This window comes from Clarias gariepinus, chromosome 27 (assembly GCF_024256425.1).
Source record: "Clarias gariepinus isolate MV-2021 ecotype Netherlands chromosome 27, CGAR_prim_01v2, whole genome shotgun sequence".
NCBI lineage: Eukaryota > Metazoa > Chordata > Actinopteri > Siluriformes > Clariidae > Clarias > Clarias gariepinus.
The window spans coordinates 2,402,683-2,418,117 of NC_071126.1; the positions used below are offsets into that span (position 1 = coordinate 2,402,683).

At 39.4% G+C, this 15,435-nt stretch overlaps 1 protein-coding gene across 1 annotated transcript in view; it reads left to right on the forward strand.

Annotated features, from left to right (window-relative positions):
* The window catches only part of clocka (clock circadian regulator a), a 30,851-nt gene extending 15,647 nt beyond the window's left edge, over positions 1–15,204 (forward strand). Inside the window, exons 11-21 of the mRNA XM_053489265.1 lie at positions 934–1,040; positions 1,192–1,339; positions 1,431–1,506; positions 1,594–1,738; positions 2,536–2,636; positions 3,731–3,820; positions 4,912–5,070; positions 6,593–6,835; positions 8,344–8,522; positions 9,143–9,395; positions 11,013–15,204. Of these exons, the coding sequence (XP_053345240.1) occupies positions 934–1,040; positions 1,192–1,339; positions 1,431–1,506; positions 1,594–1,738; positions 2,536–2,636; positions 3,731–3,820; positions 4,912–5,070; positions 6,593–6,835; positions 8,344–8,522; positions 9,143–9,395; positions 11,013–11,261 (1,750 nt within the window). The 3' untranslated portion in view covers positions 11,262–15,204. The remainder of the gene's footprint in view (positions 1–933; positions 1,041–1,191; positions 1,340–1,430; positions 1,507–1,593; positions 1,739–2,535; positions 2,637–3,730; positions 3,821–4,911; positions 5,071–6,592; positions 6,836–8,343; positions 8,523–9,142; positions 9,396–11,012) is intronic.
* Positions 15,205–15,435: the final 231 nt, after the last annotated feature.

The window sequence follows — 15,435 nt, forward strand, 5'->3', positions numbered from 1 at the left end:
TGGAATCTATGAAAACAAATCACCCAATAATTATTGATATATTAATCAAGGCAAACCAACCATAGAAAAACCATCACAATGTTGTCTTCTACTGGATGCCAGGACAAAGTGGAATTACTGGAAACGAACAAGCTGACATGGCAGCGAAACAAGCCCTTACAGAAACAATTAGCGTATGTCAAATCCCACCCTCTGACCTCAAGCTGTTGATAAATCAGTATATATTAAATAAATGGCAAGCAGAATGGGAATAGTACCAAAAAAACAAATTATTTGAAATAAACTCAGTGGTGGGAAAATGATGCTTCAATCCCTTCGAATCTTGACACGACCAAGTTGCATATACAAGTTGCCGTGTAGGCCATCCAAATGAAACCCATGCGTATTTATTAAAGGATGAAGAAGCTCCAGAATGTCTGCACTGTAGCACTACTCTAACCATAAAGCATATACTTTGACCGGCCCATGTTTTAACACCATAAGAAAACAATTTCTACCAGAACAAGATTTAAAAAATATTTTCTGCAAGACGAAACCAGAAAAACTCTTATAATTTTTTAGCAAAAATGCACCTAAAGAACCTTATGTAAAGTCTTGTTCTTCTGGCCAAGGCCATGGTATAATGTGATATTTATTTAGTTTTATTATTATTATTATTATTATTATTTACTTTTTCCATAACTTTTTAAATCCTTTACATGATAACATAATATTATATTGGTTTAAATAAATAAGTTCATTGTTTAATACATATCTGTCATGAAAAAGCCTGAGAAACTGATATGGCGATAAAATGCAAACAAAAAAAAGGTTATCACGCAGATTTTGAGAGGTGTATGTAACTATGAGCAGATGTAAAAGTAGCAGAATTATGATTATATAAGATTATTCCATAAGAATTGTGTAAATATTAATTTGTTGTGTCACCTTTAGGGCGCCCCCTATCATTGGTTACCTGCCTTTTGAAGTTTTGGGCACATCGGGGTATGATTACTATCACGTAGACGACTTGGAGACCCTTGCAAAATGCCATGAACACCGTGAGTTAGAGCGATCTGTTTGGTTTTATCGTGTTAAATCGTGCATTAATTACAGGGTGTGACATTTTAAGTGCTATCATTTTATGTAGTATTATATAATCATGTTACCCTATTCTGTTCCCCTGAATATGGATGTGTGTGTTTGGCGCAGTGATGCAGTATGGGAAAGGGAAGTCATGCTATTATCGGTTCTTGACCAAGGGTCAGCAGTGGATTTGGCTTCAGACCCAATACTACATCACCTACCACCAATGGAACTCACGACCGGAGTTCATCGTCTGCACACACACTGTTGTCAGGTGAGGATTGAAATTTTTCTGCCACGCAATCACAGGTATCTGGTCAGGATGTAACTGGTTTGTGCTTGGTGTGTGTTTGGTCTTGCTGTAGCTATGCTGAGGTCAGGGCTGAACAGCGCAGGGAGCTGGGCATCGAGGAGTCTCCTCCAGAGATCTCTGCAGACAAGGCGTGTAGAAATGACCATGTAATCTTTTCCTTCTCGTTCTCTCGGACATCTGTGTGATTTGTGGTTTTCTTTCTTTGTGTCGCTCAGTCTCAGGACTCGGGCTCTGAATCTCAGCTCAACACCTCCAGCCTGAAGGAGGCGCTGGAGCGCTTTGATCAAAGCCGCACGCCGTCAGCGTCTTCCCGGAGCTCACGGAAGTCCTCCTCACATACCGCCGTATCCGACCCCACGTGTAGGTATTAACCTCCTGGTGGAGCCAAACTGGATTTGTGTTGAAACGTCCAGGTTTAAATGAAACATTTAACACGAATATTAAACTGATATTCTGCTGTTTTCTTTGCACTAGTACAGTTTTGAGAACTCTTACACATGAAAATCCACTTTCTGGATATTTGATTTTCATCAGTGTGAAATAAAATGTTTTATTAATAATCAATTTAAATTGGCTAACACTAGACAGGAATGTGTATGTATATATGTAGCAAAAAGTATGTGAACACCTGACCATCACACCCACATGCGGTTCTTCCTAAGAGTGTTACCACAAAGTCACCATCATACGATATTATAGGAAGTTTTTATTGTTTGTATCTTTAACCGTTCCCCTTTACTGGAACTATGAATCCCAAACCGGTTCCAGCATGACATGACATGACCTCACGAACGCTCTAGTGGCTAAAATAAACACAAATTCCAACAGCCAAAATCTGATGGAAAGCCTTCACAGAAGAGTATTATAACTGCACAGAGGACTAAAGCTGGAACATGATGTTTAAGGAGTGCATATGGGTGTGATCGTCAGCAGCTCATGCGGGTTTGGTAGTATTTTAGTACAAATTATTTGCATGAAATTACTGACATTCTTTCAGGTAGAAGTGGAGACATGCTGGCCTCAGACCTTCATGTAGGCAGACTCGTGCTCCACCAATTACTATCTGAACTGAGATTGCATACCAGTAATGGAAAGCATGTGTAAAATGCTTTTATTAAAAGTTTTGTGTGCTTGCGCGCATGTGTGTGTTTGTATAGCCACTCAGACAAAGCTACAGGCAGAGCGCAGTACGCCCCCTCGGCAATCCGTCTCTACTATTGAGAAGACTTCCCAACGCCGATCGTCCATCAGCAGCCAGGTCTGTCTCTGTGTGTGTGTGTCTGTCTCTGTGTCTGTCTCTGTGTCTGTCTCTGTGTGTGTGTGTGTCTCTGTGTATCTCTGTGTGTGTCTGTGTATCTGTGTGTGCATATGCGTGTGTGTGTGTGTGTGTGTGTGTGCGTGTGTGTGTATATATACATATATAAATGTATATATATATATATTTGTGTGTGTGTGTGTGCGCGCAAAAGTACAAGCAATTATCAAATTGAAGGAATCTCAATTTTAATGTCCCCCCTATAAAGAGGACATATTGTATTATATGCATGTTATACGCATATAAGTATAAAAGAAACATGTTATTTTTATTTGTGCTTAATTTTTAATTGTTATATACAGTGGAACCTTGGATTGCGAGTAACACGGTTTGCGAGTGTTCTGCAAGACGAGCAAAGATTTTAATAAATTTTGACTTGAAAAATGAGCAAGTCTTGATTTACGAGTACCGAGTGTCATGTATCACGCATGCGCTTCTTGTTTTAATGGCAAGCGTCACGTGATCACAACTGAGCCAACGTTTTTTCTCTCTCTTGCTCTGCGGAAGTGGGTTTTCGTCTTCCCTGCTAGTGTGCGTCTGTCACTGGTATAATTAACATCCGTGCACGCATTTTCTTCCTCAGCCTGTCGTTATGTGTGTGTGTGTGCACATAATTTGACACCATGCCGGTTCATACACTCTACACAAATTACGCGTGCGCACACATAACGGCAGAACCAAATACACACACTGCGTGCATAAACGGAAGCACTTATCTGTCGAGATTTATTTTTACTTTTTTTAAAGGTAAAGTGCAGGTTAATTTGTTTTATTATTACTTTTTATTTTGTATTGATTATTTTTATGTATTTATTTGTTTGGGCTGTGGAACAAATAATTAAAGTTTCCATTATTTCTTAAGGGAAAATTTTATTTGGTGTACAAGTGTGTTGGAATACATGCCCACTTCCTGAATGAATTATGCTCGTAATTCAAGGTTCCACTGTATTTATTTATATATATTTATTAAATAAAGCCCCTTAAATCTGTGAAAATGAAATCTGTAAAAATCAGTTTTTCTGTCTGTGTGTCTCCAGTCGATGAGCTCTCAGAACACGGGGCAGAGCATGGCAGCTTGTCTGGTGTCTCAGCCTCAGCAGCCACAGCAGTTGCAGCCGAGTGTGCAGGTAGGAGAGACTCACACACACACTCACTCAACTCATTCTTACAGATCGTGTCCTACCCTGAGTAGGATGTTTTTTTTTGGGGGGTTCTATTACGATTGATTTAATATTTAGTGTAAAATACAGTGGGGATGTCTACGGTACTTGTGCCTACAATCACATTACAGCCGTGCTGATATACAGTACAACATCATGACCTCGAGTGTGATATTGTGTATAATTATATTCATGGTTTGCATGCTTACTTAATTATGTTTTGTTCATTTTTATTTGGAGCTTCAAATGGCTCATTACAAATCTCTAACTTCTACACTTTTAGTACAGTTGAGTCCATAAGTATTGGGGCATTTTTCACAGGTTTGCTTCTGTATACAATACACTATTCTTGTTGCTTATAGCAATAATTTCAGCTTTTATTATGTGGATTTGACACAAATATTGCTGTTTAATATATATATAATATAGAAATATAATTGTTTAAGAATGTCAGCCTTTTTTACACAGTTCCTTCTCTCTCACAAGTTATTAGACAACTAACTGATAAGCAATTTGATGGCCAGCTGTGGCCTGTTTCTTAGTTATTTCTTGACAAATGAAGGCCATATGAGGTCTGGGTATGTGCATATCAAGCCTTAATTAGGCCGTTAATCAAGTAACATGTCCACTTAAATAAAAAGTATAATTTTTCTTTTAAACCATTAGGTCATTAAGCTGCATGACACAGACATTTAAAATAATTGTGTCCTAAAGACTTCCTCATATTCAGTAGATAAACTTTATGCAGATGGTTCTTGTGGATTATTTCAGCCGTATGAGTAATAGTCATATTTATTGCAGCTTAGTCACTTCCCTTATAATTCTCTTCTTCTGGTTCCTCATTATCGAGCTGTTAAATGTCTAATGTGACCTACTGTAATGATGTCATTTTTTGTGCAAAGCACAGGCAACACATGGGGATCACAAATCCCCCGTGCGCGTCGTCATCTGTTGTCGTCATACTTTTTTTTTGCATGTCTAAAATTGCATCTCATGTCAGATGCATGTCTAAAAATACTCAAAAATCTGTATATCTGTCGGTCTGTCTATTTTTTCAGCCAGTACTGCAGTTCTCCACACAGCTGGATGCCATGCAGCACTTGAAGGAACAGCTGGAGCAGCGCACACGCATGATCGAAGCGAACATCCAGAGGCAGCAGGAGGAGCTGCGTCAGATTCAGGACGAGCTGCAGAGGGTGCAGGGCCAGGGCTTACAGGTCAGAGGAACCTCTGCTGGACCACACATCTACATTTACCGGGTTTTCGTAGATATTTTAATCAATAAACTCATCTTACATACTTTAATAAAACATTTATCCTATTGTATGTTAAGAACTTTTATATTTTATAGAGAAAAATATCCACCTTACCGTAGGAAAAAGTCCATCTTACCATACTGTAGGAAAAAAGCAGGCGTAATTTATAATGCTGGGCAATAAAAAGCAAAAAAAAATATATGAAAGTTGCAGAGAAAAAGCGAGGAAAGGAAACGACAAGGAAAAAGTCCTCAGTAATCACAGATTTAATAAGTTTCTAGTTTTTAAACAATTAATAGTTAAAATTCACCACTTAATGGTGTTTTATATATATAGTGTGTAAAAGACTCGTCACATCATGGTCCCAGTTTATCCTAAATCATCAGTCGCAAAAATGACAAACATTTTTAAATCAACACCTTTTGAGTTCATTTAAGTCACTTTCATTGTACAAGTCGAACTGTCTTTAAAACTGGGGAACGCCTTTTCTCTCTCATCAAAGTTTGTCTGTTTAATATGACGTCCATAACACTGGTAGAGATGTGGATATTTTCAGGATGTAAATGATTATATGAATTCTGAGGATTTGTTTGCTTAGAGCTGAAGAGATTAAGATTTTTTACCCCAGAAAGCTTTTTGTTTACCAATATGAGGTCCAAATGCTACACTTATAAATCCTATATACACATTTATATAATACATATTACATAAATTACAAAGGCGTTCAAGTCAAACCGGGACAAAACGGGAAATTTCGGTGAATCAAGGCGTAAAAATTACATTTACAAAAGACTTCACGCACAGTATGGTGATGAGGCTCCTAAACACAGTAAAACATCTAAAGGTGCAAACGTTTTAAAGAATGTCGTCCGTCAGTAAATGACGATCCAGGCCGAGGTGGCTCAGAGCCCATTGCAGTCGTTCCTGTCAACATTGAGTGAGGTGAGCGCCTGATCAGTCAAAATCGACAAATAACTTGCAGAAAAGATGCATCTGTCTGTGGGGAAACTGTACACACACCATTCACCAGCACCAATTGCACGTTACAGAAACTCGGCTGGAAGCTACTGCCACGTCTAAGCCATTTCCACATGTTTGTGAGGCTAGTATTTTAGATGTAAAGAGAAATCTTTAAACCTTGGTGGCATCCACGTACTGGTAAAACACTGGGGTAAATGCGTTAGTGTAGCAGGGGATTCTATAGAGAAATAAAAGGAGTTTTTAACCCTCATGACTGCGTTTCTGTTACTCTGCACAATCAAAAGTCCCGGTTTTACTTGAACACCCCTGGTTAAACTACTATGTTCATAATAATGATGATGATGATAAAAAATAATATTAGCATTAGTTCCTTTTGTTAGACTTACAGGAAGTCTGGAAGGTCTTGGCATCAGGTGTAGCCTAATTAAACCTGACTCAATTAGTATCATAATTCTCAGGTAGGAGGATATTAATGTGTGTGTGTATGTATGTGTGTATATAGATGTTCCTGCAGCAAAGTGGTGGTAGTCTGAACCTTGGCTCAGTGCAGTTAGCGCAGGGTTCCTCTGTGCAAACTGGTCCTGCTCTGACCATGCAGGGGCTGGTGGTGCCTGCAGGTATCTTACAGGGCAACCTGGCATCAACACATACGGGCGCACAGCAACACACTATCACTCAGCAGAGCCAGGCGGCCCAGCCTCAGCAGCAGAGCATTCTCCGAGAGCAGAGTGGCACACACACCCAGGTGAGAAAACGCAAGTTTGAAAAAACTATTTAAAAATGAGTACTAGCTATTATTATAAAAAATATATATATATAATAATAATAATAATGTGTTATTTATACTGGTTACATCATTCAAAGATTAATTTGATGAGCTGGCATATTTATTCTAAATAGTTTATAGTTATCTGCTGAGTGCCCAAGAGACTTGGCACAGTGGCATAAAAACCCTACAGCCCCCTAGTGGTTTTGGCAGAGTGACACAGAAACACTAGAGTACAGGGATAAATGCCTGCAACACCACAGGCCACTTGTACAGCCTACAGGAAGGATCTGTGTAAACTTTAGCCCAGACATAAAAGGAAAAATTACAAGTTATTAAAGCTGGGGCTGCGCCAGTCATTTCTTTTACATGAGCAGAAGGTTTGTTTCTTATGCCAGCAACCGACAAATCGCTAGGGTTGACCCTGGTGAAATACCCTGATAAATCATGATGTTATTGTAGGCCTAATTATAGCTTATTTTATGTATGTGGGACCAAGGCTTTGTTCAGTAATTTATTATTTATGATATCGATGATCCTAAACTTGGAGTGGAAGCTTTAAAAGAAAATGGAAAAATGCATTTTTCTGATTGCCTAATCTTTGTCTCAGCATAGCAGCTAGTCGGCAATAAAATACCATTAATCATAATGCGTTTATATTACATTTGAGGCGAGTAAATATGGAACGGGACTAATACAGTGGAACTTTGGGCTACGAGCATAATCCGTTCTGGAAGCAGGCTCGTAAACCAAATTAAATTTTCCATAAGAAATAATGAAAACTCAAATTATTTGTTCCACAGCCCCCAAAAAATAAAAACATAAAAATAATTAATACAAAATATAAAGTAAAAATAAAAACAAAACAACCTGCACATTACCTTTTAAAAAAAGTAAAAATGAATCCCGACAGATAAGTGTTTTCGTTTATGCGCGCAGGCGGTGTGTGTGTGTGTGTAAGAGGGAAGGCCCTTCCTTCCCGAGAGAGAGTGTGTGAACCGGCACAGTGTCAAATTATGCGCGCGAACACACATAAAAGAGGCTGAGGGAGAAAATTAATTTTTAACCTTCTAATGAGACTTACACAGTAAACCTTTCTTTTTTCTCATTTGAATTTCACATAAACACACACTAACAGAGAAGGACTGTTTTGTCGGAAAAATTTGCAAGGAACATCGCTAATGACACTCGTGTGAGCGCAAACTAACGGAATCACTGCTGTAAAGTGAAATTTTTACATTTACAACACCTACGGCCTGGTCAGGTCACAGTGATTCAAATTGTACTTGTGGTCAGTGATCAGTTGTGTTTTTGGAAATATAATCGACTGAATTCAGTAATAGAAAAGGTTCAGAAAAAAGGACCTAAATCTGTTCCCGTGTGTGTCTAGGCCAGCTGTCATATGTGGGGAAAAAAAAGAGTGTTGCACTTCACTTTCTTAAATTCACTGCAGCTTTTCCATGTGTGTTTCTAAATTTGTGCTGCAGCCCCAGAGGTCATCCCACACACTGCAGTCTCCGCAGGGAGCCATGCCTGCACCTCTCTACAACACCATGATGATTTCACAGCCTGGCCAGGCCAACGTGGTGCAGATCTCCACCAGTATACCCCAGAACAGCCCGAGTGGAACTGCAGTGGCCACCTTCACTCAGGACCGACAGATACGGTACCACCTCATTCTGCTCCAGAATGTGCTGTAGAATTGTTACACAGAGTGTGAACAGATCTTTCACATATATTCTACATTGCATTTCTGATAAACCATTAAGAAAGAACACTTGCAAGACTGTTAGCAAACTTGTGTGAGGTCACACACAGACAAAATGCATATTCTGCGTTACGATTGGTTATAAGAATTCTCAACTGTTATTGGTTAGAAACCTAGAGCAAGAATGTGGCGCTTAAATCGTGTTTTAAAGCGTAGTTTAAAAGACCCGTAATTATAAACATTACTCTGGGTTTGTGAGATTGCGCAATAAAACAAGTTTTTATTTTTAAGGAGGATGTTTTTTTTTTTTTTTTTTACTTCTATGTTTTTTTTCTTTATGGCTTTTTAAGGCCTCAGCAGATTTCTTATATTATTGAAAATAAGAAATTTTCCTTATCACCTTGAAAATAGCAAAGACACTTTTAAAGAGCAGAACAGAACCTCACCAATAACCCTTAGGTTTAAGATGGTTTAATATATATTTCTCCTCTTGTTAAGCACCACTGAGTAATCTCCTTCCAGGGACAGGTCTGTTTCAGCCTTACTATTTTGCTGACTTTTTATTTTATTTCCTCCAGATTCCCAACAGCCCCTCAGCTCCTCACTAAGCTTGTGACAGGCCCTATGGCATGTGGTGCTGTCATGGTGCCCACCACCATGTTCATGGGTCAGGTGGTGACACCATTTGCCCCTCAGCAGAGTCAAAACCAGACCATCAGCATTGCGCAGCAGGCACCGACACCCTCACAGGAGCAGCAGGGCCAGGCACAGGCCAGCACTCAAACACAGAACCAAAACCAGACCCCACTTAGCCAGACTCAGTTCCTCCAGGTGAGTATTAAAAAAAAGCAGACTGGATGATGAATAAAGAAAAAAAAAATCTGTAGGTTTGTTGCAGTTTATACATACATAAAGTCACCTGTACAACAAAGACATTGTGATAGCAGAATATCTTTATAAAGAATTTGCATCTGAAGGTGACGCTAAAGTTAAAATCAGTGAGCAATAAGCATAACTATTTTGGGGGGAAAAAAAGAGTAAAAATCTGTGAAGTCAGTTTCTAGAAATCACTAGACACTAAAGCAACTTGAATGAAAGGTCAGGTGATATAATAAAGTTAATCAAAAATCACTTTGGTTTAAAAACAAGCATAATTCGTCAATCATGAACATATGATTTAAATCCAGTTATGAATATTAAGCGCACTGTACCACTTCATGCTGAGACTAGGTGTTGTGCGACGCTCAGGTTTTTATTTTAAAACTTGAGCTCAAAAATCGCACACACACACACGTGAGATGCATTTTCCTGCATGGGGAAGAAGTGAACGCTTTAGATTTATCTTTTTACATTTCTGATTTATTAATAGCGCTGGTGTTCCATATAGCCCACGCAGACCACATGCAGAGCACAGAGCAGGCTATGTCTACAGGCGTATCAGAAAATGAATAGATTATTTATTTATTTTTTAATATTTCATGCATGGTTATTGTATGAACCTATATTGACCCACAGCAGCACCATGTCCCAGCTTTATAGATACTGATCATGTGTCCTGTACACTGTTCTGGTTTATTTTGGGAGAAGCAAACCCAAATAAAAAGAATCTGATGAAATATTATTAGGTTACCGTTATTGTCATCTTTAAATAATAGGAGGTGTGTTCAAGTCAAAGCAGGACTTTTGATTGTGCAGAATAACAGAAGACAGTTATGAGAGAGAATGTTCACGGAAACGACTGCAGTGGGCCCTGAGCCACCTCAGCCAGGATCATCATTCACAGTCTTCTCTAAACCACTTGAACTGTTTTACTGCGGCTAGGAGTCTCACCACCATACTGTGCTTGAAGTCTTCTGTAAATGTCAATCGGTTTTACACCTTCATTCATGAGAAAGTTTATCATATGTCTCAGTTTGACTGTTATTTTTAATACAAACTAATTAAAATTTCTTCGACTTGTTCAGTATGATGCATCTGATTATCTGGGATTTGTAGATGCACAAACTAAAACAGTTCTAGAATTAGAAACTGCTGAGGTTTTAAACTACTCTCAGATCTGTCTAGTGTAAGAGCATCCCAAACTTCCAGTTCAAGAATTTATTAAATCAGAGACGTTATGCTGATGAGTGTAGCTCTGTACTAACTCAGCCGCACACTTTGTCTAAGTAGACTGACATATGAGCTGTTTTGCATCAACGGCTGAACAGTGTATATTACCTGATCGAAAGCCTGCATTGCTGAAAACTCATTTAATAGAAGGAACTGGGTATGCCACAATGTTCCTAGTGAGTGCACCTATGCTGATTTTGACCTTTCGCCATAAACAATGAAGGATCTGCAAGTAGTTCAGTAGACTATTTCAAGTTGAAGGCGTAATTTTCAGCAGTTTTTCACAATACATAGTGCTAACGCAAGCAGATTCAAGAGAGTATATTTTTTGTCACGTAGGCACCTCGTCTTCTTCACGGGAATCAGTCAGCGCAGCTGATCCTCCAGGCAGCGTTTCCTCTCCAGCAGCAGAGCGCCTTCTCTACAACCACACAACAGCAGCAGCAACAGCAGGTGCAGCAGCAGCAACTCCAACAGCAGCATCAGCACCAACAGCAGCTTCAGCACCAACAGCAGCAGCAGCAGCAGCAGCTGGCTTCTCATAGGCCAGACAGCATGACGGACCGCTCCAGTGGCCCGCCTCAGTAACCCCGGCAACAGCCAACGGCGTGACAAAGACCTGAGGGAGAATGAACATGACCGCTGTTGCGCAGTGCGATGAAGGAGGAGTGTTAGCAGTATTCAAAGCGTACCTGTTATTTGGCGCAAAAGCAAAAGGTGCTGTTGTGTCTCTGCGTCCTACATGTCGTCCCTCATCAACTTCTGGATGCTTATTGATTTTCGTCAAGTCGCCGGAGATAAGAGGCGAGGCAAGTTGTGAAGTGGGCCGTCTTTAATCCACACCATTGCATGATAAGTTGTAGGGCGCTCTGGTTTGTAAGATGGAGGTGGTGATTCAAGACTTCAGAGAAGTCCTGTCCAAAAAAACGGCATCTCCTTTACTTCCCTTATCCTCGTCCTTTGCAAATACTCACCTCTTCTTTTCTTTTTTTTTTTTATTTTCCATGTAAAAAGAAAAAAAAAACATTAATTATGGGTCAGAAAATATTTTTAAGATTGTCATGTGGATTCAGCTTTTATTGTATAGTTCACCTGTAAATTAATATGTAAATATACAGACAAAACAAAGAGAAACTAATATTTTATATCGATGCATGACACAAAAAAAAAAAAGAGTGTAGTCTGTTATTTGTAGCTTTGAATATACTTTTTTTTCTAGCATTCAAAGGAAAAAAGAAAACACATCGATGGCCGATGCCTTTACGGACTTCCTCGAGCCGTAGGGGGTTTGTTTGTTTGTTCGTGTGTCATTGTTTGTGAGAGTGCCAGTGTGTGTGTCTGTCTGCAAAGCGGGCAGTGCTGGTTCTGCTCGGTGTGTCAGAGTTTGTTTAACGATGGACACCTTCATATTTTCATAACACTACTACTCTCAATAACTTTCCAGTTTTTACATGTAACCGAGAGACGTTTATTAATCTCTAACCTGTACAGATATTTAACGTTTGTATGTATATATCCGAGAGAGAGCAGGCTATGGATTCTGATCATATAGATTCATAATATATTATGATGTACGAGTGCGCATGATGAGTATCGCAATCAGGAGCTTTCAGGAAAGTTGACCGTGATGTACTCAGGTGTCACATTGAGTTTGAAATGTTTATACATAACGAGTGAGCTACGTAAGTGTGTGTGTATATATATATGTACACACACATATATATTAATGTTTTAAGGCCACATACTGTATATTGTATTTAAAAAGAACCCACACAGTGCCAAACCATAATTTAAGCTATACACACACACACACACACACACACATATATATATGTCTTATCTTTACAGTAACATGTAAGCTATAAAACAAATAGATTACTGTCATTTCAACCAACATGAAATTTAGCCTTACCAAATCAAACCTCGCTAGGAAATCTTCTATTTGCACAAATATGAGGGTGAGTCAAAAATTTTCTGCACTCTGGCTGTAGAATTTATTTTAATAAACATCCAGAAAAGACAAACCATCAAAACCATCTTTTTTTTCACATAATCCCCTTTTCTGTTTAATACACTTTGTCCATCTGTCAGCAAACCCTTATATTCCCCCTTTATTAAAAAGTGACATATGCATTGATGTCTTTACTTCTTCACCAGAAGTAAAGCTTCCTCCTCGTAGGGCTGCTTTTAGGGGACCAAACAAGTGATCAGAGCAAGATCAGGACTATAGGGAGGATGCTTAAACACCTTCTCTTTTAGAAACGTTCACCTTCATTAGAGTATCAGTCCAAATTTCACACAAAGTCTCTGCGAAATAATGATACCAGGTAACCCCTTGGACCACAAAAATAATGAATCACTGCGCGCTACTCCTCTTTTGCGCAAATCACAAGTGGGGCATTTGTTTTTGCTTGCACCGTAGTTAAAAATGAACTGATGTGACACATTCACACCTGCACAGCAGTGACTGGGGAGACAGTAGCCTTGAACGGAAAGCTCTGATAAGACACTGCAGCCAACAGACATTTTAATATAACCGCAGTGCAGATAATTTTTGACTCACCCTCGTGTTTTTTTTGGGGGGGATTTCTTTAGATTATCATTAAGCTTGAGTGGGCTAGAAGCAAAATGCGACGACGACAGAACTACATGTCAGAAAATCATTAATGTTACAGTGTCTGTGATGATGATCGTGTTTCTGGTGCAGTCTTTTGTGCTTGACATCCTTTTTTTTTTGGTCCCAGGATGAAAACGTTAGCACTTATGTTTGAATAGCACTTTACATTTAGGGCACTGTGGAACTTTAAACCTAAGTAAGGTCTTAAATCATTATTGTTCCTAATAAGTGGAACAAAGAGTTCCAAAGTTACTTATTTAAAAAAATATATTTAATTTATTTTATTTTCTAATGTTGCATCTCCCCATGATGGTCTTGACAGCTCTGCAGTAGGAGTGAGGAGTATAGCAGATCTCTCTGGCCTAGTCAGGCTGTCATGTTATAGACGTATGATATGCTATATGGCTAATAAGGTTGATTAGACTGCTGACTGCTAGCATTGCCGCCTCCCAGTTTAAGCTAAAACCCTTATTGGTGGTGAATAAATGATTGAGAGTTACATAATCCGCTGTTCGTCGATTTAGTTTAATTCTCCTGCTTGAACATTAAATCATCATAGGTGTTGGGACAGTTCTGACCTTGCTTAGGTGTCTTTGAAAAGTTTGGACAATCATCATTTCAGGAAGCGAAAGCTTCCTTTAACTTCTTTGAATAAATGATGGCACTTAGATATACCACATGGCCAAAAGTATGTGAACACCTCATCCTTCTCATGTTCTTCTGTAAAGCAGTTCTGTAGAAATACTCTTTCGTTCACCGGAACTCAGAGGTCAAACCTGTTCTAGCGTCCTTCTGTCCACAAACCCAGCTCCATGAAGTGTGAAGGTTGGAGTGGAAGAACTCAAGTGTTGTCAAACACAGGGCCCTGACGGAACTCTGCCTCACTGAACCATCGCCTTTGGGATCAAAGCGAAATCCCAACATCACTACCATCGCCTGACCTCACTAATGCTTGTGTGGCAAAATGCTCCCAAATCTAGTGGAAAGCCTTCTCAGAAGAGTGGAGCAGATGATGATCTAGCAGAAACAATTTGGAAAGTAATCAACGTATAAAGGTGTCATCAGAGGGTTGGGGTAACTCAGCAGTTATGCATTGGACTACAGTTCGGAAACTCCCAGGATCAAACCCCACAACCACCAAGTTGCCACTGCTGGGCCCTTGAGTAAGCAAGGCCCTTAACCCCTTAACTGCTCAGATGTGTAATGAGATAAAAACAATGTAAGTCGCTCTGGATAAGGGCATCCGCCAAATGCTGTAAAATGGAAATCATCAATCAGGTGTCCTTATACTTATGGCCATCATGACTGTCTTGTCTTGAAGTTATCTTGTTCTTATGCCATGTGACCAGACTAATCTGTTTTATATAAGCGTTTACCTTTCAGTTGATGTGCACAAAAAGAGAGAAAAGGAAACATTGTTTTTTCAGGGTAGTTCTAGTAGAAACGGGTTGCAGTAATTCACACGAGACCTCAGTGTGGCAGCACCCAACCGGTCCTGCATTCCACTTTCTCAGGAGTTTTCTGCATCCAGCAGTTCCAAATGCTGGTCCAATCACATGTTCGTGTTGCAGTATTCATCCGGTAGCATTGCTAGCTCTCGCATCTGACTATCACGGTTTCTCCAAGGATGTCCTTTGCTTGTCAAGTGAAGCCAGATTAACTGGATTCTCTAAGTTCGCCAACAAAAACTGTTGAGGCTAATAAGATTCCAGGATTTTCTAGTGATACAAGAAAAAGGAAAACCTCAGTGAGTGCAGTTATATAAGCTGGATTTCAGAGTTTTTATGTGAATAGGTTATATAAGCTAAATATAATGTATTTTTCATTAAACATGAAATTATTTTAGACTTGATACACCATCAATACATCGATCAGCTGTAACATTTAAAACTTTAAAGCATTAATCCCAGTAATGTGTAGGTTTCTCTGACCCATCGCATGACTCCACAAGAGCTCTGGGGGTGTGCTGTGGAGTCTGGTACCGGGATATTAGAGACGGGTACTTTAAGTACTTTAAGGCTTCCGTGGATCAGACTCGTTTTCAGCACAACCCATGGGTGCTTGATCAGATTGAGGTCTGAGGAATTTGGAGAACGGATCAGCAACCTTGAACTCTTTGGGCGTTTTCACGCATCGTTTTCCAAA